General features: G+C 37.1%; 1 protein-coding gene across 2 annotated transcripts in view; it reads left to right on the top strand.

The window, feature by feature from the left end:
* The window catches only part of kalrna (kalirin RhoGEF kinase a), a 261174-nt gene that overhangs the window by 208584 nt on the left and 29262 nt on the right, over positions 1-23328 (top strand). For both annotated transcript variants that reach the window (XM_061970917.2, XM_072914521.1), the window contains 16 exons: positions 4001-4201; positions 6949-7022; positions 7093-7242; positions 9489-9584; positions 11519-11637; positions 11700-11766; positions 11825-11928; positions 11989-12058; positions 12123-12209; positions 17206-17298; positions 17358-17408; positions 17475-17552; positions 17800-17979; positions 19890-20061; positions 20139-20347; positions 21494-21789. In XM_061970917.2, the coding sequence (XP_061826901.2) occupies positions 4001-4201; positions 6949-7022; positions 7093-7242; positions 9489-9584; positions 11519-11637; positions 11700-11766; positions 11825-11928; positions 11989-12058; positions 12123-12209; positions 17206-17298; positions 17358-17408; positions 17475-17552; positions 17800-17979; positions 19890-20061; positions 20139-20347; positions 21494-21789 (2047 nt within the window). The remainder of the gene's footprint in view (positions 1-4000; positions 4202-6948; positions 7023-7092; positions 7243-9488; positions 9585-11518; positions 11638-11699; positions 11767-11824; positions 11929-11988; positions 12059-12122; positions 12210-17205; positions 17299-17357; positions 17409-17474; positions 17553-17799; positions 17980-19889; positions 20062-20138; positions 20348-21493; positions 21790-23328) is intronic.

Genomic DNA, 23328 nt, shown 5'->3' with positions numbered 1-23328 from the left:
ACACGTGGGATGTCGACTTTGTTCGAACGGAGCGACTTCCAGGCTTATGGACATGCACGCATCCATGGATTACTACGCAGATACGCACACATGCACCCAAGTGATGCACTTTGCATTGCAAGCTAGCATGTTAGCTTATGTTGAGCACAGAGGAGGAGGAAGAGCTTTCGGGGAATACAACAGTGGATTGTTCTCAGATAACACCTCAGGAGAGCCTGCTGACCTTTGACCCTTTGATTTCCTGTCTGAAACACACACTGACTGTACGCTGGGCCACACAGACTCGCTCCCAGCTGTGTGTGTGACTGCAGCTGATGCACCGCACTGCTGACACATGACCACACACACCCTGACACAACTCATGACGACACACACCACTACACAACTCATGTTGTGTTTCCTGCCCTCAAGCATGACTGACAACTAGAGATGTCCGATAATATCGGCCGATAAATGCTTTAAAATGTAATATCGGAAATTATCGGTATCGGTTTCAAAAAGCAATTTTTTTATTTATTTCTTATTTTTTTGTCCTGTCCAGCTTCTCAGGCAAATCATATAGTTGATGTGGATGCACATATCGACTGTTCAGATTTACTTTACAAAAGAGAAGTGTAGGATACTTCTCTTGTTGCCTTATTTGTATTTGACTTTATTAAATGTATTTATATTATCATTATATTATCATTTGGTGCAGCCGGGCCAGAGCAGGAGGGGATAGAAAGAGGAAAAAAAGGAAGACAGAGGGGGAAATTGTGGGGACAAGAGGGGGATTAGACAGAGAGACAAAAACAACAATAACAACAACAATAGAGCAAAGTAAAATTAATGACTTTTTAAAACGTGGCTGTACGGAGTGGTACACGGACGTAGGGAGAATTACAGAGCAGTTGCGTCTCCCAGTCAGCAGCCCCTCCCCTCTCCCACACACAACACAGGAGTTGACGACTGCATCATGAGAGGTTAACTGGCGACGCTTGATGACCTCATCAAACCGCCGCGAGCGGAGCATAACAACAACAAGAGTGTGTTGTGTTGTTGCCGGTGCTGTAGCCGTGGCTAACAAGCGAGCTCGCTCGGTGACTGAATAACGACACCATGTCTATGGTTTGGGATTATTTTAAAGTGTCTCTGATGGATAAAAAAACTGGCAATTTGCAATGACTGCAAAAAGTTGGTTATGCGAGGAGGAACCAAGACGTCTTCCTTTTAATACGAGCAATTTGATCTCCCACCTCTTCAAGAATCATAAGGAGATACACGATGAATACAAGCGGAAGATGGCTGAAAAGCATCCATCCCATCCATTTTCTACCGCTTATTCCCTTTGGGGTCGCGGGGGGCGCTGGAGCCTATCTCAGCTACAATCGGGCGGAAGGCGGGGTACACCCTGGACAAGTCGCCACCTCATCACAGGGCCAACACAGATACACAGACAACATTCACACTCAAATTCACACACTAGGGGCCAATTTAGTGTTGCCAATCAACCTATCCCCAGGTGCATGTCTTTAGAGGTGGGAGGAAGCCGGAGTACCCGGAGGGAACCCACGCAGTCACGGGGAGGACATGCAAACTCCAGACAGAAAGATCCCGAGCCCGGGATTGAACCCAAGATTACTCAGGCAAACACGGAAAAAAAGTAGTACCACACAGTTGTTGCTTAAAGACTCCGCCGAGAAAAAACAAAAATACAACAAAAAGCACCCCAAGGCGAAAGCCCACATTGTGGTCAGGGACAATGCACGCAGTATGGCAAAAGCTACGGTGGAGTTTGGTGTGGATAGTCTGTCCTGCATGGCGCACACTTTGTAGCTTACAGTGAACGGAGGTACCCTGTCTCCACGCAGCATTTCAGAAGCTCTGGCTGACTGCTATGCCACTTCAAGCACTCACCACTAGCTTGCAGCACATTTTTGTTACTCATACAAATATGTTAGAGCAGGGCAGATTGAGCCCAGTTTATAATTTCCTGTTATACAGTATGCCAGGCAGTCTTGCGCTAAAGGAGGACTATGTTATTGTTTACTTTATTACTCTAGAATACTCTAGACTGAAGCTGTGTGCCTTCATTGTTTTTGTAGCTGTTGTTTTGAAGCATGTTTAAAAAAAAAATTAAAAAAATAATGCAATTTGTGAAAGTCAAAGTATAGTACATCCCATAGTTGTAGTGGGTATTAGGATTATCTCAGGGAGAGCATGTCCCAAATTCCGAGCTGCTGTTTTGAGGCATGTTAAAAAAAATAATGCACTTTGTGACTTCAATAATAAATATGGCAGTGCCATGTTGGCACGATACAAATAATTGTACTTAAAAGTCAAACGATGCATTATTACTTGATACAAATAATTGTACAAAACCCAAAACCAGTGAAGTTGGCACGTTGTGTAAATGGTAAATAAAAACAGAATACAATGATTTGCAAATCCTTTTCAACCTATATTCAATTGAATAGACTGCAAAGACATGATACTTAATGTTGAAACTGGTAAACTTTGTTATTATTTGCAAATATTAGCTCATTTGGAATTTGACGCCTGCAACATGTTTAAAAAAAGCTGGCACAAGTGGCAAGAAGACTGAAAAGGTTGAGGAATGCTCATCAAACACTTATTTAGAACATTCCACAGGTGAACAGGCTAATTGGGAACAGGTGGGTGCCATGATTGGGTATAAAAGCAGCTTCCATGAAATGCTCAGTCATTCGCAAACAAGGATGGGGCGAGGGTCACCACTTTGTGAACAAATAAGTTAGCAAATTGTCGAACAGTTTAAGAACAACATTTCTCAACCAGCTATTGCAAGGTATTTAAGGATTTCACCATCTACGGTCTGTAATATCATCAAAAGGTTCAGAGAATCTGGAGAAATCACTGCACTTAAGCGGCAATGCCCATGACCTTCTATCCCTCAGGCGGTACTGCATCAAAAAGCGACATCAGTGTGTAAAGGGTATCACCACATGGGCTCAGGAACACTTCAGAAAACCACTGTCAGTAACTACAGTTTGTCGCTACATCTGTAAGTACAAGTTAAAACTCTACTATGCAAAGCCAAAGCCAAAGCCATTTATCAACAACACCCAGAAATGCTTCGCTGGGCCTGAGCTCATCTAAGATGGACTGATGCAAAGTGGTAAAGTGTTCTGTGGTCTGATGAGTCCACATTTCAAATTGTTTTTTGGAAACTGTGGACTATGTGTCCTCCGGACCAAAGAGGAAAAGAACAATACGGACTGTTATAGGCACAAAGTTCAAAAGCCAGCATCAGTGATGGTACGAGGGTGTATTAGTGCCCAAGGCATGGGTAACTTCCACATCTGTGAAGGCACCATTAATGCTGAAAGGTACATGCAGGTTTTGGAGCAACATATGTTGCCATCCAAGCAACGTCTTTTTCCTGCTTATTTCAGCAAGACAATGCCAAGCCACATTCTGCACGTGTTGCAACAGCGTGGCTTCGTAGTAAAAGAGTGCGTGACTGGCCTGCCTGTAGTACAGACCTGTCCAGACCCCGACCTGTTGAACAACTTAAGCTGTACATCAAGCAAGAATGGAAAAGAATTCCACCTGAAAAGCTTCAAAAATTGGTCTCCTCATTTCCCAAATGTTTACTGAGTCGTTGTTAAAAGGAAAGGCCATGTAACACAGTGGTAAAAAATGCCCCCGTGCCAATTTTTTTACAATGTGTTGCTGCCATTAAGTTAAGGATTATTTGCAAAAAAAAAAAAAGAATTCTCAGTTGGAACATCAGATATCTTGTCTTTGCAGTCTATTCAATTGAATATAAGTTGAAAAATATTTGCAAATCATTGTATTCTGTTTTTATTTACCATTTACACAACGTGCCAACTTAAATGGTTTTGGGTTTTGCACTGGAATGTCAAATGATGCATTATTGTGACATAGAAAAGTCTGAATGAATCACACACGTTGAGCAAGTCCAGAAACAGGAAGTAGAAAAAGACAAGCAACATGTCTTCTGTGTCTGTCCCAATAGAAAACTATCCCGTCGGTGGCACGGAAGGAAAGAGCGAGTCGGTGACCAACCTTCAGCCGCAGCCGTCCCTCAACTCGCTGCAGTCCAACTCGCCCGGACCCAAACGCTCTGGAAACACGCTGAGAAAATGGCTGACCAGTCCCGTTCGCCGCCTCAGCAGCTCGGCGGTGAAACCTCCCAGCAACAAGCAGAAGAAGACGGGTAAAGTTCAACTTGGACTATATGACACATGTATCTAAAATGTACTACTTTTCATCTTAAGTAATCTAATATATGTTATTTAATATACTAATATGTATTATTTAATATACTAATAAATATTATTGAATATTCTAATATGTATTATTTAATATACTATTTAATAATCTAATATGTGATATTCAATATACTAACCTGTATTCTTTAATCATCTAATATATATTTATTATTCTAATATGTATTCTTTAATAATCTAATGTATATTATTCAATATTCTAATATTTATTCTTTAATAATCTAAAATATATTATTTAATATACAAATATGTATTACTTAATAATCAATTTTTTTTATATACTAATATGTATTCTTTAATAATGTAATATATATTATTTAATATACAAATATGTATTACTTAATAATCTATTTTTTTTAATATACTAATATGTATTCTTTAATAATCTAATATATATTATTTAATATACTAATATGTATTATTTAATAATCTAATATATATAATTTAATATACTAATACGTATTCTTTAATAATCTAATATACATTATTTAATATACTAATATGTAGTCTTTAATAATCTAATAAATATAATTTAATAAAGCGGTAGAAAATTGATGGATATTATTTCATATACTTATGTATTCTTTAATATACGAATATGTATTATTTAATCATGTAATATATATTATTTAATCTTCTAATATGTTTTCTTTAATAATCAAATATATATTATTTAATTTACTAATATGTATTATTTCATACACTAATATGTATTATTTAAGAATCTAATATATATCATTTAATATTCTAACATGTATTCTTTAATAATATAATATATATTCTTTACTAATCTAATATAATTTAATATTCTAACATGTATTCTTTAATAATCTAATATAAATTTTTTAATAATGTAATATATATTTAATATTCGTATATGTATTCTTTAATAATCTAATATATATTCTTTAATAATCTAATATATATTATTTAATGTACTAATGTGTATTCTTTAATAATCTAATATATATGATTTCATATACAATATGTATTATTTGATATACTAATATGTATTCTTTAGTATTCAAATATGTATTATTTAATAATCTAATATATATTATTTAATATTCTAATATGTATTCTTTAATAATCAAATGTTTTTTTAATATTCTAATATATATTATTTAATAATCTACTCTAATAGTATCATATGTATTCTTTGATAATCTAATAATCATTATTTAATATTCTAATAAGTATTCTTTAATAATCTAATACGCACTACTTTAATAATCTACTTTAATAATTTAATGTGTTCTTTAATAATCTAATATATATTGTTTAATATTCTAATATGTGTTCTTTAATAATATAATACATATTTAATATACTAATATGTGTTCTTTTATAATCTGATAGATATTTAATATACTACTATATATTATTTAATATACTATGTGTTATTTGATAATACTGCGTTACAAATTTAATATGTACTACTTTAATAATCTACTATAATAATATGATATGTTATATTTGATATTCTAATATATGTTATTTAATATTCTAATAAGTATTATTCAACAATCTACTTCAATAATCTGCTTTAATAATATATGTATTCCTTAATAATCTAATATATATTATTTAATATTCTAATAAGTATTTTTTAATAATCTAATATGTACTACTTTAATAATCTACTTTAATATAATATGTGTTCTTTAATTATCTAATATATATTATTTAATATACTAATTTGTATTTTTAATAATACTATGTTAATAGTATTATTAAAAATATGTACTACTTTAATAATATAATATGTATTCTTTAATCATTTAATATATACTATTTAGTATTCTAATAAGTATTCTAATAATACTTTAATCATCTACATTTATAATATAATACGTATTTTTTAATAATCTAATATGTACTCTTTAACAAACTAATATGTAGTACTTTCCATCCATTTTCTACCGCTTGTCCCTAATATGTACAACTTTAATATTCTAATAAGTATTCTTTAATAATCTGATATGTATTATTTAACAAACTATATGTACTGTTATAATATTTTAATATGTACTACTTTAATAATCTAATATATATGATTTAATAATCTAAAATGTATTCTTTAATAATCTAAAATTTACTAATTAAGAACATATACATTATACACCATTAAATATTCCAATATGGTATTTAAATACTACAATGGTACTCGAGCTGTTGTATGATTCTGTTTCCAGTAGAAATATTGCCCTTTTTTCGCATATCATACCATTAAATAATGTTTCTAATCATTAATTATAAATAATAAATAGTTTGGCCGCAAAATAAATTGCATGAAGAATCCCATTGGTGATTCAGTCTCTGTGCTTCTTTTATTGCATATTAATCCACCACGGGGCCAAAGAAAGTTGCGAGTGGCAGCACAAGGGATGGGTACTGAATTTGGTGCTTCTTTGGCACAGACCCAATCCTATCACCGATTCAGGTAAAATTCATCGGTACCATAGTAAGTAATCTGGGTTGTGGGTGCTGCTTCAGCCGGCTCTTTGCACTCAAGAAGCACTGAGGGCGGCCAAACTCCCCCTTGGCACTGTTGCAATTTTCAATGCCAACAAAGAGAATGACTCAAAAAAACGCTCCACCCTAAGTAAGGCTCCACTTTTCCAAAAATGCGCTAGCCGGATGCTAATATACATTGGTTTTGGTTGATTGACAGGTCCAGTGTCCGGACGAGAGGACAACAGGAGGGGACAACCCGGACTTAACCCACATGACGACATCATTGATGAGGTAGCCAATCATTCTTCTTCTTCCTTGTCCTTCTTCTTCTGCTCACTTTGTCCACTTATCCTCTCCTCAGCGCGTCGTCATCAGCAATGATGGCAGCGTCCTCTCCAAGACGCCGTCCGGCATGCAGAGCGGCGGAGAGGAGGAGCAGGATGAGGAGGCCCATAACCCCCTGCCCCCCCCTATGGAAATCATCAAGGACCCCTCAGCGCAGGATGACAAGGTGACTGACAGTGTGTACTTGTACAAATATACACTTTGTACAATTATTGTTAGTATTATTGCATAAATGTACACTTTGTACAAGTATTCTTGTATAAATATACACCTTATACAAGTAGTATTTGTGTGTATATGTATAAATGTACACTTTGTACATGTAGTATTAGTGTGTACATGTATAAATGTACACTTTGTACAAGTCATATTAGTGTGTACATGTATAAATGTACATTTTGTACGAATAGTATTAGTGTGTACATGTATAAATGTACATGTATGTATTATTATTCTTGTATAAATATACACTTTGTACAATTATTGTTATTATTATTGTATAAATGTGCACTTTGTACAAGTATTGTTAGTATTATTGCATTAATGTACACTTTGTACAAGTATTCTTGTATAAATATACACCTTATACAAGTAGTATTAGTGTGTACATGTATAATTGTACACTTTATACAAGTATTGTTAGTATTCTTGTATAAATGTACACTTTATACAACTATTGTTAGTATTTCTGTATAATTGTACACTTTATAAAAGTATTGATAGTATTATTGTATAAATGTACACTTTATACAAGTAGTATTAGTGTGTACATGTATAATTGTACACTTTGTACAAGGATTGTTAGTATTCTTGTATAAAGGTACACTGTATTCAAGTATTGTTAGTATTCCTGTGTAAATATACACTTTGTACAAGTATTGTTAGTATTCCTGTATAAATATACACTTTGTACAAATATTGTTAGTATTCTTGTATAGATGTACACTTCATACAAGTATAGTTAGTATTCCTGTATAAATATACACTTTGTACATGTATTGTTAGTATTCCTGTATAAATATAGACTTTGTACACATATTGTTAGTATTATTGTATAAATATACACTTCGTACAAGTATTGTTAGTATTCCTGTATAAATGTACACTTTATACAAGTACTGTTAGTATTCCTTTATAAATGTACACTTTATATAAGTATTGTTGGTATTCCTTTATAAATGTACACTTTATATAAGTATTGTTAGTATTCTTGTATAAATGTACACTTTATACAAGTAGTATTAGTGTGTACATGTATAATTGTACACTTTATATAAGTATTGTTAGTATTCTTGAATAAATGTACACTTTATACAAGTAGTATTAGTGTGTACATGTATAATTGTACACTTTGTACAAATATTGTTAGTATTCCTGTATAAATATACACTTTATACAAGTATTGTTAATATTCCTTTATAAATGTACACTTTATATAAGTATTATTAGTATTCTTGTATAAATGTACACTTTATACAAGTAGTATTAGTGTGTACATGTATAATTGTACACTTTATATAAGTATTGTTAGTATTCTTGTATAAATGTACACTTTATACAAGGGCGTAGTGGATAGAGCAACCGTGCCAGAAACCTGAGGGTTGCAGGTTCGCTCCCCACCTCTTACCATCCAAAAAATTGCTGCCGTTGTGTCCTTGGGCGGGACACTTCACCCTTTGCCCCCGGTGCCACTCACACCAGTGAATTGAATGATGAATGATAGGTGGTGGTCGGAGGGGCCGTTGGCGCAAATTGCAGCCACGTTTCCGTCAGTCTACCCCAGGGCAGCTGTGGCTATGAAAGTAGCTTACCACCACCAGGTGTGAATGAATGATGGGTTCTACATGTAAAGCGACTTTGGGTACTTAGAAAAGCGCTATATAAATCCCAGGTATTATTATTATTAGTAGTATTAGTGTGTACAAGTATAATTGTACACTTTGTACAAGTATTGTTAGTATTCCTGTATACTTTATACACCCCCAGCACAAAGGTACTGTGCTGTGTCATGAACTGTTTAGCGGGTAAAGGGGGTCTCGCTCAGGGTGCCGTTAAACCACAACCACTGCTGCATAAACACCACCTTCGTAAGAGCCCATGTGATTAGATGCTTGGTCAATAATTGAACGAGTGTAACATCTCTTCTTTGATGGATGACTTCTTATTTGCCGGTCCTACATGTTGTCAGAGTGTGTCCCTCAGCGTTCACACAACGTTGTGGAGCGTTGTCACACTTGCTGATTTATGGGACACCACCACGTGGACTTTGGGAGGGTTTTTATGGACGCTAGTGCTCACAGATCATGGTTCTCTTCACTGTACAGTTTCCTTTTTCCCTTCCGGCCTTTCCTCCCTGCCATGCTTCCTAACACGCTGTTGTTGTTTCCTTCTTCTCCCCGCCCGCCTCCTCAGTCCTCGTCCTTGCTAACGTCTCTGCAGTCGTCCTCCGAGGGGCCCTGCGCCACTGAGCTGGTTAGCGCCATAGAAAAACTGGTTAAAACCAAGATGGTGAGTGTGTGCGTGTGCGTGTGCGTGTGCGTGTGCGTGTGCGTGTGCGTGTGTTTGTGTTTGTGTGTGTGGTGGAGAAGTGTATTACAACTGAGTACCACTAGCTGACAAACTGGAGATGTTCTGATCGTGCAATCATATCGTCCGCAGTGTGAAGCCGCTTCTAAGATGCTAATCTTCACCACCGCGGTGGACAATAGACTACGTTTTTTCCAAGTAGTGTTATCACTGGAGGACTCAAGGAATAGGGATGGCCAAGCATGCTAATGCACACACCGAGTAGGACGACACAAGCTAACCGCTAAAGCTTCAATGTAAACTAAAGGGGTTCAATCCAGATGTTGATACTATCGATACTGAGTGTAGCATCCGTATATAAACGATACCAAAATCAATTAGGTCAATATTTTTATCTTTCTTATTGTTACAAAATCTTTTTTTCTGTTGTTTATTGTCCACTAGTCAATTTATTTTCTTAAATTGTATGTAGCATTCATTACCGCACATTTGATTTGATTTGCAACAATATAATAACAATATAATATATCTTTTGTTTAATATAACTATGTGCTGGTTCCGGGGGATTGATACCAGTACTCGACGATACCAATTTGCATAATTGTGTGAGTTAATAAATACTAATAATTTAAAAAAATAAGATCTCATTTTTATTGGAACATTTAAAAATGAGCTGATTAATAAGTTAAAGTACCAATGATTGTTACACACAAACTAGGTGTGGCGAGATTATTCTCTGCATTTGACCCATCACCCTTGATCACCCTCTGGGAGGTGAGGGGAGCGGTGGGCAGCAGCGGTGGCCGCACCCGGGAATCATTTTTGGTGATTTAACCCCCAATTCCAACCCTTAATGCTGAGTGCCAAGCAGGGAGGTAATGGGTCCCATTTTATAGTCTTTGGTATGACTCGGCCGGGATTTGAACTGACATTCTACCGATCTCACGGAGGACACTCTAACCACTAGGGCACTGAAAGGGTATTATGATAACTGCAGTCCAGTTGTTATATTTTATTTTATTACCATCATCGTATTCAGTACAAGTATAACATTAAATTGCAATTAGAGTTGCAAGTCCAAGACACTAGGTGGCAGTAGTGTATAGTTAATGGATTGTTTTGTGCTGCGCCCTAAAAGTGTTAATACTGTAAGTGTTGCACTTATTGCGCACGAGCTGTTTGGTTGTAATGTGCATCTTAGTTGTAGTTTTTATTAACAAGTTTGGAGGTGATGAAATTGCCATGTCAAATCGCTATTGCTAATCAGTAGCATGTCAATAGCGAAACCAATGTAAATTAGCATCAAGCTAGCACATTTTTGGAAAAGAGAAGCCCTGCTTTACTTAGGTTGGAGGGGGTTTTTTTGGTTAGTTTTTTTTGAGTCAAATGCTTTGTTGGCATTGAAAATTACAACATTACCTAGAGTCCGCTCTCAGTTCTGCGGGAGTGATCGCCGAATGCCGAAGTGGCATCGTTGGATTTTTACAAGAATTGGTGCCTAGTAGGAGCGCCGGGATTCCAAAAAAGTACCTAACGGAGATATTTATAAAACAATCTTGCCTTCTTCCAAACTTGGAATTTGAGACTTAAGTGACATATTTTGCTGTAGTTACGTCATTGAATATAGCCTTATATGGCAGAGGTTTACCCAAAGCCATTTTTATCCAAAAAGCTCCTTCTTTTTCTCTAACCTGTGGTTGCGGGGCAGACGGGCTCGTACGTGCACATGCATCTTCCGCTGGTGCCATTTCTAATACAAAGTCCAGTACGAACCTAAACCCCAGAATCCATCAACGATACTAAACGTGAAAACTACGTAGGTCCAGACTGGGATTGAAAGGGTTCTTCCTTAGGCCACAGAAAGCCAGACTGACCAAACATAAAGGTCCTAAAGTTCCCTCGTCTCTCCCCGACAGACCTTAGAACCAGGAGCCTACCCGGGGTTCGCCAAGCTGTCGCCGCCAGAACAAAGCACTCCGGTCCAGCCCCGGAACCCTGAGCTGGAGCAAAGAGCTAAAGCCATGAGGGGGCGCATGTAAGTCCACCAGCCAAACGCCACCTTGACTTGTTGTGACGTTCCCTCCCGCTTGCACTCAGGTTCGTGGTCAACGAGCTGATCCAGACGGAGAAGGACTACGTCAAAAACCTGGGCATCGTGGTCGAGGTGGGTCCGGGAAACGATCCGCTGGAGTCGCATGTAGCGTGACGTCTTGTCCTCTCAGGGCTTCATGAAGAACATCAAGGAGAAAGGCGTCCCGGACGTCATGAAGGGAAAGGAGAAGATCGTCTTCGGGAACATCCATCAGATCTACGACTGGCACAGAGAGTACGTCCCTTTTGTGCGCGCCGTTGACCAGCCAATCACAGCGCTGCTCTTTTTTGCCAGGTTCTTTGTGGGAGAGCTGGAGAAATGCCTAGACGACCACGAGCTCCTGGCCAAACTGTTCATCAAACACGTGAGAGATGACCACCAGACAGCCGTCCGTTACGTCCGCTGACCTTCTTCTCTTTGTTGGCCAGGAGAGAAGACTGCACATGTACGTCATCTACTGTCAGAATAAACCCAAGTCGGAGTTCATCGTCGCAGAGTACGACACCTATTTTGACGTAAGTCATCTCTTTCTTACCCTCAAGACGCCTTTTCGAGGGGTGGAGGTTCCTCAGGGAATTGTTTTAAGTCCATTAAAGGGGAACATTATCACCAGACCTATGTAAGCGTCAATATATACCTTGATGTTGCAGAAAAAAGACCATATATTTTTTTAACCGATTTCCGAACTCTAAATTGGTGAATTTTGGCGAATTAAACGCCTTTCTAATATTCGCTCTCGGAGCGATATCGGGAAGCAATCCGCCATTTTCTCAAACACCGAGTCAAATCAGCTCTGTTATTTTCCGTTTTTTCGACTGTTTTCCGTACCTTGGAGACATCATGCTTCGTCGGTGTGTTGTCGGAGGGTGTAACAACACGAACAGGGACGGATTCAAGTTGCACCAGTGGCCCAAAGATGCGAAAGTGGCAAGAAATTGGACGTTTGTTCCGCACACTTTACCGACGAAAGCTATGCTACGACAGAGATGGCAAGAATGTGTGGATATCCTGCGACACTCAAAGCAGATGCATTTCCAACGATAAAGTCAAAGAAATCTGCCGCCAGACCCCCAGGAAAAGAGAGTGGATGAGGGTATGTCTACAGAATATATTAATTGATGAAAACTGGGCTGTCTGCATTTTCAAAGTGCATGTTGTTGCCAAATGTATTTCATATGCTGTAAACCTAGTTCATAGTTGTTAGTTTCCTTTAATGCCAAACACAAACATACCAATCGTTGGTTAGAAGGCGATCGCCGAATTAGTCCTCACTTTCTCCCGTGTCGCTGGCTGTCGTGTCGTTTTTGTCGGTTTCGCTTGCATGCGGTTCAAACCGATATGGCTCAATAGCTTCAGTTTCTTCTTCAATTTCGTTTTCGCTACCTGCCTCCACACTACAACCATCCGTTTCAATACATGCGTCATCTGTTGAATCGCTTAAGCCGCTGAAATCCGAGTCTGAATCCGAGCTAATGTCGCTATAAACTTGCTGTTCTATTCGCCATGTTTGTTTGTATCGGCATCACTATGTGACGTCACAGGAAAATGGACGGGTGTATATAACGATGGTTAAAATCAGGCACTTTGAAGCTTTTTTTAGGGATATTGCGTGAGGGTTAAAATTTTGAAAAAAACTTCGAAAAATAAAATAAGCCACTGGGAACTGATTTTTAATGGTTTTAACCCTTCTGAAATTGTGATAATGTTCCCCTTTAAATTGATATGGACGACATAGCAAGAACATCCAGTCGAACTTAGTCTGATTCCTCAGGTCTTTTGGTTTGAAGGAAGCTTGAGAACGCCTTCGTCCGATCGTGTTTGGCTTTTTAGGCAAAGAACAAAAGTGTTCACACCAGCAAGCAAGCAAATTACAGACATGGACTACGTTTGCACTGTAGGCCAAATTGGCCCTTATCAGGATATTTCCTCCAGCTGACTGTTTACATTGCAAGTACAAGGTGTTCTTTATCAGACTCCAGTGTAAACGCGCACAGGCCCCAATGTGGCCCCAATGTGGCCCCAATGTGGCCCCAATGTGGCCTCAATGTCACTTGCGCATTTCGATGTGAAAACAAAGGAAGTTGACCGAATTCCGTAAATGAACAAGGAAGTCGCTACTACTACTACTACAAAATAAAATAAAAGTTGCCATACCTTAAAATTGAGTGTTTTATCGTGAAAATAAATGAAAGTAATATAATGTATGAATGGATGTGTATAGTGTAATATATTTTTATGGCTGTTAAGTAGAGGAGACACAGACATCAGCGTGGATCAACGTTAGCTTTATTTTTCAACCCACTTACGTAAACAACGTATGCAATGTACGGTAACATGTAAGCAAATACGCCACAGCGTCAATCCCGGTCCTTCAACAATCGTTATTTCTTTGTAATCAAAATTCATATTTTACATGTAGACTATTATTTGTGCACTATTGACGAGGGAATGCGGTCGAAAATAGAGTTTGCTCACCGAAATCGGATGTTGCAAGGACGTGTCCACTTCCGCTGGCGGGCTGCGTCTTTCCCTGAGCACACGAATGACATAGCTCGCCTAAAACTGACAGAAAAGTCACTTGCGTCTAGACTGAAGTCACATTTGAAAAGATCGGATTCCAATCGGATTCAGGACTACCTTCTGATGGCAAAAGATCAGATTTGAAGCACTTTAAAGCGTTTAGACTGGCAAAAAAAATCAGATCTGGTGTGCAGTGTAAAACAGGGGTGTCCAAACTTTTTCACCCAAGTGCCGCATACTGAGAAGTCAAATTGTTATATTTTCTATTTCATAAAAGAAAAATGCAACAAACCGATACCATACATATTTCAAAACAAAACTTTGTGTCAGCTCTGGTATAAGTGACTAAGAATGTTAATATTAATTATTAGAACACTTCAGCCTTTTCTCATTACATTCCAATGTTTTCATTCTTTTTTCTTTTTAGTGTTGTTAATAAAATTACAATTGTGTAATTGCATAAGCTTGTGCAGTGATTCCCAAAGGTGGTACAGTGCGTGGGCGCCATCTAGCTGTACACCAAAGAATCACCCCATTAAACATTCAAACACATTAAAACTTAAATAAAACCTCTGCCTTGTTTTTAATAAATACTTAGGCCTACTGCGCTACTGTATTTTAATGTTGGTCATCGTGGCCTTACTTACGTTACACATGTAATAGTGTTTATTATTGTTGTATTTTTTTATTTATTTAATGAATTCATAAGTTAGTATTATTTTTCTTTTTTGATCAATTAATTGACTAACTAACTAAACTGTTTATATTTTTGTTTTATTCATTTCTTTTTTAAGAGCTTCTAATATTTTGGATCAACTTTTTCCACCAAGGGCCTCAAAGTATGTACGGGCCACTTTGATATTCTGTTATTTAGAAACAAATGCTAAAAACTGTTTATTTTTATTAAAAAACAAAAATGTGTCTCTGGTTTGTGTTATAGGTGAGTAAGTAAATTATGAACTATTAGTTTTTTTTTTATTTACCCTTTTTCTCATTACATTCGGATTATTCGCTCTTGTTTCTTCCATTTCCATTGTTGTTTTTGTCCGATCCCGGGGGCTGCACTTTGGACACTCCTGATATAAAAGTAGAAATAAGCAAATATTTTTTAAGCCTTTGATAAAATAAAAACATGTCAGAATGTTCTAAAAGAAGACACTTTAATCACGTGACAAGACGTGAGAACCTCCCGGTGAACAAAAAACGATAAACACTTTTTTGTTTACATAATGGAATTGACACAACTATGGCTGGAAACTGTATCACGTTTTAAGTGTTTTTTTTATACTGGTCGATATCGAGAATTATTGATATATTTTTTTTTTACCAACTTTGCTTCACAACTTCCACTTTCTTCCGACAAAAAGAAAAAAAGTAGAACATTTTATTGAAAGCCTTTTTTGTTGATATTGATTACGTGCCGATCGCGATATATTTTGATATCATTTTATCGACCAGCCTTAATACAAAGTGAAAATTATGTTTGTGTTTGGTTCCAACATGAAAAAGTGTTCAAATAGAAAAAAAAGAATTTATATATTTATATTTATATATTTAAATAAATAAATGAATAATTATATATTTTTTAATGAAATAAATTAATAATATATCTATCTATAAATTTGACATATGTATGACATATATATCCATCCATCTATTCATATATACTGTATAAATATATATTAATAAATAAATGAATAATTGTATATATTTGTAATTAAATAAATAAATTATATATCTACCTGTAAATATGACATATATATCCATTCATCTATTTATGTGTATAAATAAATAAATGAATAATTATATATTTTATTATTAAACAAATGAATAATATATCTATCTAAAAAAAATAAATATATATATATATATATATATTTATATATATATAAGGGTTGTAAGGTATACCGGTATTAGTATAGTACCGCCATTAAAGGAAATGTAAATAGAACATGTTAAAAGAGAAAGGAAGCAGATATTAACAGTAGGAATTTATATATTTATATTTATATATTTAAATAATTAAATGAATAATTATATATTTTTTAATGAAATAGATTAATAATGTATCTATCTATAAATTTGACATATGTATGACATATGTATCCATCCATCTATTCATATATACTGTATAAATATATATTAATAAATAAATGAATAATTGTATATATTTTTAATTAAATAAATTAACAATATATCTACCTATAAATACGACATATATATCCATTAATCTATTTATATGTATAAATAAATTAATTAATAATTATATATTTTATTATTAAACAAATGAATAATATATCTATCTAAAAAATATATATACCTGTGTGTGTGTGTGTGTGTATGTATATATATATATATATATATATATAAGGGTTGTAAGGTATACCGGTATTAGTATAGTACCGCCATTAAAGGAAATGTAAATAGAACATGTTAAAAGAGAAAGGAAGCAGATATTAACAGTAAGTGAACAAGTAGATTAATAATTCTATCTATCTATATACATGACATATATATCCATCCATCTATTTATATATACTGTATACATATATATTAATAAATAAATGAATAATTGTATATATTTTATTATTAAATACATTAATAATATATATATATATATATATATAACATATATCCATCCATCTATTTATATATATATATACATATATTTTTAATAAATACATTAATAATTGTGTATATTTTATTATTAAATACATTAATAATATATCTATCTATATATGACACATTATTTATGGCATATGTATCATCCATCTATTTTTATATACTGTATATATTAATAAATAAATATATTTTTGTATTTATTTAATAAATGAATAATATCTCTATCTATATATATATATATATATATATATATATATATATATATACATATATAAATGAATAAAAAAAAATGGGGAGAAGTAAGACTAATTTAGTGCATGGAAACGTATGTTGAAAAACGATACACAACACAAGTGTGATTTCCTGCAGGGAGTCCAGCAGGAAATCCAGTCCAGGTTTACCATCAGCGACTTCCTCATTAAGCCCATCCAAAGAATCACCAAATACCAACTGCTCCTGAAGGTATGTTCCACGTTCAGAAAGTCAGGTGTCGACGTTCAACGCCAACCTTTGTGCGACAGGATTTCTTGAGGTACAGCTCCAAGGCGGGAATGGACTGTAAACCAATTGAGGTAGAAGACAAGGACAGTTTGTTTCGAGCGTAACATGAACTAAGACCTTGCTTGTCCTTCCAACAGAAAGCAGTGGATTTGATGTCCCAGGTCCCTAAACTGTGTAACGACATGATGAATTTAGGTCGGCTGCAAGGCTACGAGGTACGTTTGTTTTCTACTTTTTTATTTCTATTCTATTCCATGGATGGGACTACAAGCTGAGACCTCAGGCAGCAGGAGAGAATGTTGACATGCCTCAGTAGGCGCTGCTGTTTTGGTTAGCAACTCTATTTGACTACTCTTACCTGTCGACAGGTAACTTGGTGTCATGCACCTCTAAAAGGACTTAGGAGAAGTATTGCGGGACACGGTTGGTGTTGACCCAAGTGTTTTTTTGTGTGCACCGCAGGGCAAACTGACAAGTCAGGGCAAGCTGCTGCAGCAGGAGACCTTCTTTGTGACGGAGCAGGACGTCTTGTCGCGCTCCAAAGAACGCAGAGTTTTCCTCTTCGAGCAGATCGTCATCTTCAGCGAGCTGCTCAGGAAAGGCTCGTCCACGCCCGGATACCAGTTCAAGAAGAGCATCAAGGTAGAAAAGGATCTACCAAGTCATGTGACTGCTGAGAGACAAGCATTCACTTGCTAATGCTCCGATACACATATACTGTATACACATACAATCGTGGTCAAAAGTTTACATACACTTGTAAAGAACATAATGTCATGGCTCTCTTGAGTTTCCAATAATTTCTACAACTCATATTTTTTTGTGATAGAGTGATTGGAGCACATACTTGTTTGTCACAGAAAAAAATCATGAAGTTTCGTTCTTTTATGAAGTTATTATGGGTCTACTGAAAATGTGACCAAATCTGCTGGGTCAAAAGTATACATACAGCAATGTTGACATTTGGTTACATGTCCCTTGGCAAGTTTTACTGCAATAAGGTGCTTTTGGTAGCCATCCACAAGCTTCTGGCAAGCTTCTGGTTGAATGTTTGACCACTTCTCTTGACAAAATTGGTGCAGTTCAGGTAAATATGTTGGTTTTCTGACATGAACTTGTTTCTTCAGCATTGTCCACATGTTCTCAATGGGGTTTAAGTCAGGACTTTGGGAAGGCCATTCCAAAACCTTAATTCTAACCTGATTTAGCCATTCCTTTACCACTTTTGACGTGTGTTTGGGATCATTGTCCTGTTGGAAGAGCCAACTGCACCCAAGACCCAACCTCCGGGCTGATGATTTTTGGTTGTCCTGAAGAATTTGGAAGTAATCTTCCTTTTTGATTGTCCCACTTACTCTCTGTAAAGCACCAGTTCCATTGGCAGCATAATACTACCACCACCATGCTTGACGGTAGGGATGGTGTTCCTGGGATTAAATGCCTTACCTTTTCTCCTCCAAACTTATTGCTGGGTATTGAGGCCAAACAACTACATTTTTGTTTCATCTGACAACAGAACGTTCCTCCAGAAGGTCTTATCTTTGTCCATGTGATCAGCAGCAAACTTTAGACGAGCCTTAAGGTGTCGCTTCTGGAGCAAGGGCTTCCTTCTTGCATGGTAGCCTCTCAGTCCATGGCGATGCAAAACACGCTTGACTGTAGACACTGACACCCGTGTTACAGCCGCTTCCAATTCATTGTAGACCTGATTTTTGGTGGTTCTCGGTTGACTCTTGATCATCCTGACTTTTCTCTCAGCAGCATGTGATAGCTTCCGTTTTCTTCCTGATTGTGGCAGTGACAAAACTGTGCCATGCACTTTAAACTTCCGAACAATTGTCTGCACAGTTACTCTTGGGACTTTAAGCTGCTTTGAAATGGCTCCAAGTGACTTTCTTGACTTGTTCAAGTCAATGATTCCTTTTTTCAGATCTGTGCTGAGTTCCTTTGACTTTCCCATTGTCGCGTTTGTAACTGAGTCTAATGACTGCATCACATGAGCCCTATTTAAATGGGCTCAGAGAAGTCAACAGGTGTCATCATTCATAATCACTCACATGAAGTTAAAAGGCCATGCCATGAATCTAATTTGATTTGATTGTAACTTTTCTACATCACCAAAATTGATAATGTATGTTGCTGTATGTACATACGGTATACTTTTGACCCAGCAGATTTGGTCACATTTTCAGTAGAACCGTAATAAATTCATAAAAGAACCGAACTTCATCAATGTTTTTTGTGACAAACAAGTATGTGCTCCAATCACTCTATCACAAAAAAATAAGAGTTGTAGAAATTATTGGAAAATTAAAGACAGCCATGACATTATGTCCTTCACAAGTGTTTGTAAACTTTTGACCACGACTGTATATGCATGTATGTATATGTATATATTATATTTAAATTTGTATATCTGTATGGCGGGTCATATGTATTTGTTTAAGCATTTTTTAAGAAATCACATGCACATGCGTCACTGCCAATTATGCAAATTAGAATGTCATCTACACTCTCCATGCGTGCCGTTGTAAAGGTGTGCTCCTCTGCAGGTGTCCTACCTGGGTCTGGAGGAGAGCGCAGACAACGACCCGTGTAAATTTGTGTTGTCGTGTCGCGGCTCAGCGGAGCGTTTCACCCTGCAGGCGGCCAACGTGGACATCAAGCGGGTCTGGCTGGGACACATCCAGGACCTGCTGGATGCCCAAAGCAACTTCCTGTCAGGTGAGTCGCTGTCCTCTGACCTTCCGCTCATCATTGTCCGCTGTGGCGACGGTAACATGTGGTGTCCCTGAACGCAGCGCTCCAGTCTCCCATCGAGTTCCATCGAGAGCAAGGCGGGATCAGCGCCACGCTGTCCAGAAAACGCTCGACCGCCAGCAACCACTCGGCCGCGTCCCACAGCCGGCCCTCGTCGGTCGTCGGCTCGGGCGAGAAGGACGGCGAGAGGGGGCGGGGCCCGATGACCACGTCCACCTCCAACGGCGGCACCATGTGCTTCGATTCCAGGGTGAGTCCATGGAGTTCGCCTCAAGGGTCGGGAAGGAGCTTCTGCTCCCGTCTGTTTGTTTGTTACCCAACCAGCTTGCAGGAGTACACAAAAAGGACCTATGCTAAGCAGGTACTATTTCTAGGTGCTTGTCAGGCAGCTTTGCAAGAACTTACCTTGTCTCTTGACCACAGCTGGAGGCAGTTTTGCTGCAGCATCACTCAGTCCTCGGAGCCAAAACATCCATCCATTTTCTACCGCTTGTCCCTTACGGGGTCGTGGGGGGCGCTGGAGCCTATCTCAGTATATATATATATATAATATATATATATATATATATATATATATATATATATATATATATATATATACTGTATATCTATACTGTATATCTATATAGATACATACATATATATATATATATATATACATACATACATACATATGTATGTATATATATATATGTGCATATACATACACATACATATGTATGTGTATGTATATATATATATATGTGCATATACATACATATATACTGTATATCTATATAGATACATACATATACATCTAAATATCTATATAGATACATACATATATATATATATTTATATATATATATGTATGTATCTATATATATACATAGAAAAATATATATAGATAGATACATACATACATACTGTACATATACATATATTCAAATTATATTAATATAATGGATATATATTTAATAATGAATATCATTTGATATTAACTACCCTGTTTACTTCCGTGACGACTTCCCTAAAGTTTTGTAAGCAATCAGAAATTCAAACAGCTAAAATGCACCAAACATGGATAAGTGTGGAGAGAGTGTTTTGCATTTTTCCCATCATGCTTAGTACCAAAATAATGGTACCGGGACAACCCTACTTGCCATTATTTTTTGCTGTGATTTTAGCATCTTTGTTGTTCTTGCTCGATTATAAAAGACGTGGAGGAAGGAGGTGGTCTGCAGTAGAGGAACAACATTCTTATATTCTCAATATTCAGCGTTTTATTGTTTATAGTTCATTCTGTGTTTTCATGTACATTCTGAGTGTCCTATTTAATGAAATTGACCGTTTCAAAAACGAAATAAACGCTAGTTTCTTTTACTGAATGACATGTCGTCGTACTCGTCCTCCTCAGGAGAGCGTCGGCGGCTGCAACGGCGACTCGTCCACCATGCGCATCACTCAGGATTACTCTGCGCTCAAGGAGAACGAGATCAGCGTGAGCCAAGGCGAGACGGTGCAGATCATGGCCACCAACCAGCAGAACATGTACCTGGTGTACCGGCCCGCCGACAGCCAGTCGCCCGCCGCCGAGGGCTGGGTGCCTGGCCACATCCTGGGCCCGCCGCCGCCGCCGCTCCCGAAGCCTCTGAAAGACTCCTCCTCCGCCACGTCCTTCTCGGCGGCGGTGGCCGACGCCGGCAACATCAAGTAAGTCCCGCCCCCCCTCGTCCCCGCCGTTCACCTGCAGACACATGGACCCGCCCTCGCCAGCTCTGCCCTCCCCACCCGGACCTCACAGGAGGCGTGAACAAACTGTTTTGGGGCGCAGAAGTAGACTGCTAGGAACCTTCTAGAAGGTGGAGCTAAAACCGGACACTTATTTCAGTTCCTAACACTTTGTCATTCTTTTCCTGGTTTTGGGAGGCCCAGTTTGACGCCTCCTTCTCCTTGTTGTCTCGTCTTTCTTTGCCGGCGTGTCGATTCGTCTTTTTTGTCGACACGTGCTGAAGATTGTTGGTCGGAAGAAGCTCCTTTTTTGCACTATCTCAAAAAGTCAAGCTGTGCAATATGTCGTCGTTTGACGTGTACTTTAAATATGTAAAATAGCCTTTCTTTGCTTTTTTGTTTGCAGCATGTGGTAGCGGCGCGACGGGCGAACTCTGTTCTTCATTTCCGCGACACTTTGTAGTTTTGAACAATTTGTAAATAAACTACGAGAGCAAACATGCAGCGGAAGGAGTTCTTGTGTTTCAGGACTGCAATCTACCTGTGGCTGTGTGAGGCGACAAACGTTTTATCTTCTTCTCGTCAGACAAGATCGAGTTAGGATAGATGTCATCTTTTATTTTTGTATTTATTTCATTTATTTACTTATGTGAGCTGAAATCAATTCATGAAAAATGTTCAATAATTATTTTTGTTTACTGCAAAAAGGATGGGCGTCCCTTTTTACATATTTTTCACAATTACTAATGATATTGAGTAAAACCGCTGTCTCGTACACATGGACCGAATTAATTCTGTCGGTACTACAGAGTATTGTTTAACGTAAAATCAAACCTCACGTCCGGTTGCAGACTAAACAGCGGCTCACGTAAACAATCACTCAAGCAGCACTGAGAGTGGACTCAACCCAAGCTCCCGCTAAGTCATGGGTGTCCAAACTACGGCCTGCAGGCAGCCTCTTCAGTTTGGCCCGCGAGATGTCATAAATTCAACAAAGCATTGCACAGTGCTATCAGTCGGTATCTGAATGCTACATATTTGCTGCCATCTTGTGGACAATGTGAGTTAATCAGATCAATGAGCCTTAAAGGTCCTTTAAAATAATAGCACAGCATTTAGTTATATGACACATACCCAAGCAACCTTCCCTAGTCAATGAGAAGACATAATGAACCTTTTTCTAACTTGTAGAATTGGCTGTGACACATGTAATTTTTATAGAAACTGTGGAAGGGAAAAAAAAGTGCACAAAAATTAAAGATAATGTTCAGGAATACAAATTTTTGTATCCTTTACATTTTTACTGATATTGGGGCCAAATTGGCACTTAAAAATGTTTTTCAAATGTTCACCTTTTTGCTCTGAAAAAAAATCTGTAAAGTATTAATTATTATAATTGAATTAATTAATTGTAATTAATTTAGTATTAAGTTATGAATCAAATATGAAATGAAAAAACACCCACATAGTCACGTTTACACTCTTTTCATCCAGTCTAGTAGACATAATCAGAAAATAAGA

The sequence above is a fragment of the Nerophis lumbriciformis genome, linkage group LG13 (assembly GCF_033978685.3).
Source record: "Nerophis lumbriciformis linkage group LG13, RoL_Nlum_v2.1, whole genome shotgun sequence".
Classification (NCBI taxonomy): Eukaryota; Metazoa; Chordata; class Actinopteri; order Syngnathiformes; family Syngnathidae; genus Nerophis; species Nerophis lumbriciformis.
This window is presented reverse-complemented; position numbering and strand designations above follow the sequence as displayed.